Source organism: Lolium rigidum, unplaced genomic scaffold, assembly GCF_022539505.1.
Source record: "Lolium rigidum isolate FL_2022 unplaced genomic scaffold, APGP_CSIRO_Lrig_0.1 contig_41547_1, whole genome shotgun sequence".
NCBI classification, from domain to species: Eukaryota; Viridiplantae; Streptophyta; class Magnoliopsida; order Poales; family Poaceae; genus Lolium; species Lolium rigidum.
The window spans coordinates 36,409-39,434 of NW_025900507.1; the positions used below are offsets into that span (position 1 = coordinate 36,409).

General features: G+C 52.6%; 1 protein-coding gene across 1 annotated transcript; it reads right to left on the reverse strand.

Annotated features, from left to right (window-relative positions):
- Positions 1-1,668, reverse strand: LOC124681395 (phospholipid-transporting ATPase 1-like). The gene has a single exon (XM_047216322.1). It carries the CDS (start codon positions 1,666-1,668, stop codon positions 1-3), a length of 1,668 nt encoding a protein of 555 aa, XP_047072278.1.
- Positions 1,669-3,026: the final 1,358 nt, after the last annotated feature.

Sequence of the window (3,026 nt, forward strand, 5' to 3'; positions counted from 1 at the left end):
TTACGGAAATTGGAACTGAAAAGGTGAAAATTGCTTACCGAGCATTGCATTTCTATCCTCCTTGTCTCCACTGGAGTCGCTGAAGTCGCGGCCGTGCACGCTGGCGCACCGGAACTCCATCTTGTTCTCCGTGAGCGTGCCGGTCTTGTCGGAGAAGACGTACTTGATCTGCCCGAGGTCCTCGTTGATGTTGAGCGCCCGGCATTGGAATCTGGTCTTGCTCTTGTCGTCGAACATGTGATTGTCCTGCACCATGCTGTATGCCTGCCCCGCCCTGACCATCTCCATGGATATGAAGAGTGCAATGGGGATCATGATCTGGAACTGTATCACACCCGACAAGAAGGTGAACACCACCTGCGCTCCTACCCCGAGCCAGTCGTACTTCCGGACCTGTAGCGAAGAGTAGTCGTTCGTTCGGAAGAAGTGTATGATCCCGAGCTGGTCGTTATGCTTGCCCAGCCAGATTCCGGCGAGGAGAGCTACGACGAAGCAGAGGACCACCAGGATGACGGCGAGCGCGGCAGTCTCGCGGTTCATGTCCGTCTCGAGACGGCTGCGCTTGGACGGCGCACCTGAGCTGTTGAGCATGACCTTGGTTTCGCTGCCGGTGTACACGGCCACCCCGATGGCCCACACCGTGTTCTTGAGCTCGCAACCCCGGAGCATGATGTTGGAGGTGCCTAGGGAGACGGCGCGGCGGCCATCCAGGTCGACGGTAGCAAGGAAGCCGTAGATGTTGCGGTTGGGCTTCTCGCACTTGATGACCCCCGCGAGCGCCGCCGGCGGCGTGAGCATGGTTTCCTGCTTGGCGTATCGCGTCTTGAGGTTGGACTCGCCGTCGAGGTTGATGGTCTGGACGTAGGCCACGCCGGTCGGGTCGCTCGTGGACAGCAGGACCATGTCGCACGGCATCGTCTCGTTCGCCACGATGCGCACCACGTCCCCTACCTGCATCTCCTTCCACCGCTTCGGCCGGAACACACCGTCCACCAGCACCGACGCCGACCGATTATTCTCATTCTTGTCCGACCGGTGCCGCCTCCAGTCCTCGTACGCGTCCTTCACCGCCGTCACGGCGAGCACGACCGACAGCGGCGCAGTGCCCGCGGCCGCCGAGTTTACATGGAGCTGCGGGATAAAGTTCAACGCCGCCAGGATGAGGAAGTAGACGTATGCCAACCGGTGGAACTGCTCGTAGAGGTTGCGTGGGATGAAGGTGAGGATGGAGTACTTGGTCGTGCGGACGGAGTTGTTCGGGAACATGGCCGGCGGCGCGTTGGTGCGCGCTGCGTCGTTGATGTAAACGAACCGCGCGTCCTCGTCGCGGAGGTCGCGCTGGGAGCCGACATGATGCTCGGACGTGGATCGCCTCGACACGCTGAGCCTCGACCGGGCGGTGCGGAAGCTCTCGAACGATGGCGAGGTGGATTCGGCCCTGGAGCGCGACCGGAAGTCCGCCGCGAAGGTGACCGAGGGCGTGTCTGCGGCGGACCGTGCCGACCGCGACAATACCGAAGGTGACGGTGAGTGCTTCAGTATCGGCGACGGCACCGGGTCCGGCAGACTGGCCGGCAAGTCCATATCTGCTCCGGTCGCCTCGTGCGACGATTGAGCCAGAGGAAGCAGCGATGGACGTGGCGGCATCACTGACCTTTCTGATCGCATGGTTTCTGTACGATTGTCTCTATGTGTGTCGGACTATCTACTTAGGCGAACCTACTTAGGCGCAAACGAGATTGGATTTAGCGGGAAGAGGAACAAGAAGGGATCTCAGTAGTATTTGATTCGCCTCCACTGGAGTTAACAAGATTGGCAGAGGTTTTTGAGGGGTCGCTTTGGCTGTTTGCGCGAGACCGGCGGGGACTACGAAGAGTAGAGTACTTTGCATCAGTTCGCCAAACTGAGGTATAGCTGCCATTGCGAACAGGGCTGAAATATTCTTCCTTGGGCAAAGCGCGCGGGGATGATTATGCAACTACAAGGTTGCATTCTATTCGAGAAAAACTGAAAAGGCTATTCGCAATGTTCTTTTCTCTTCTTTGTATACCGATACCATTAATCTTTTTTTTTTCTAAATCATATGTATCTAGGCGAATTTTAGCATATTTATTCACTCATTTCAGTTTCTATATAGTTCACATTGTAATATCTAAAACGTTTTATACTCCTTCTGTTCTATGAACGGTGTCTGAGATTCATCAAAATTCGAAGGTATCTATTTAGTGTCTAGATACATTTAAATTTTGTCAAATTTTAGATAACCTTCGTAAGATGAAGGGAGTAATTCAGAAGTGAAGAGGTCACCATAGTACATATCCCTTCACACACCCAATTATCAAAAAACATGAATAGTCATGGTTCGAGATTAATTAAATCACTATAGGCAAACTCATTAGTCATTATTAAGTGGAAATCGCTTGGTAATAAAAGAATACTCCGCACAAGCAAGACACAAAACGTCAAACCTAGGTGTTGAAATAACGTAGCGGTTTTAGAAATTTCTTCAGTTAGCTCAAAATAAAAATAGATTTTTTAAGTGTCAGCTGCCTCTACGAAGTTTAGTTTCATCAGGTTCAGCCGTTGTGTTAGTTAGAGGGTTTTAGCGTGTTGATGTGTTTTGTGCGGGCACACCCAAGCATGTAGGAACCCTCCGTGGGAACATTTAAGTCGTGGGATGACACGATTCAGTCGGGGCTTGATTATCGCCACGGCCTTTGCTTTATACTCTCTATGAATAAAAGGAAGAAAACGGGAAAAAGAAGTAAGTTGAGCAGTGCACAAAACACCAGTCATCGTCTTCATGTTCATGCGCGTGTGTGTGTGGTTGAGATTAGGGTTTAGCTAACACTAGGATTTCATTCATACTAGACTAGGGCACAATCACACTCTTCGTAAGAACAAAAAATGGCGGCGCCGAGGCTGACACAACTAGGAGCACTAACTTGTAGTTATTTTTTAAGGGGCGTGCTGAGTCCCCCGGGGGATCAAACTCGCCGATCCCCCGGGTTGGCAGCCGTACGATG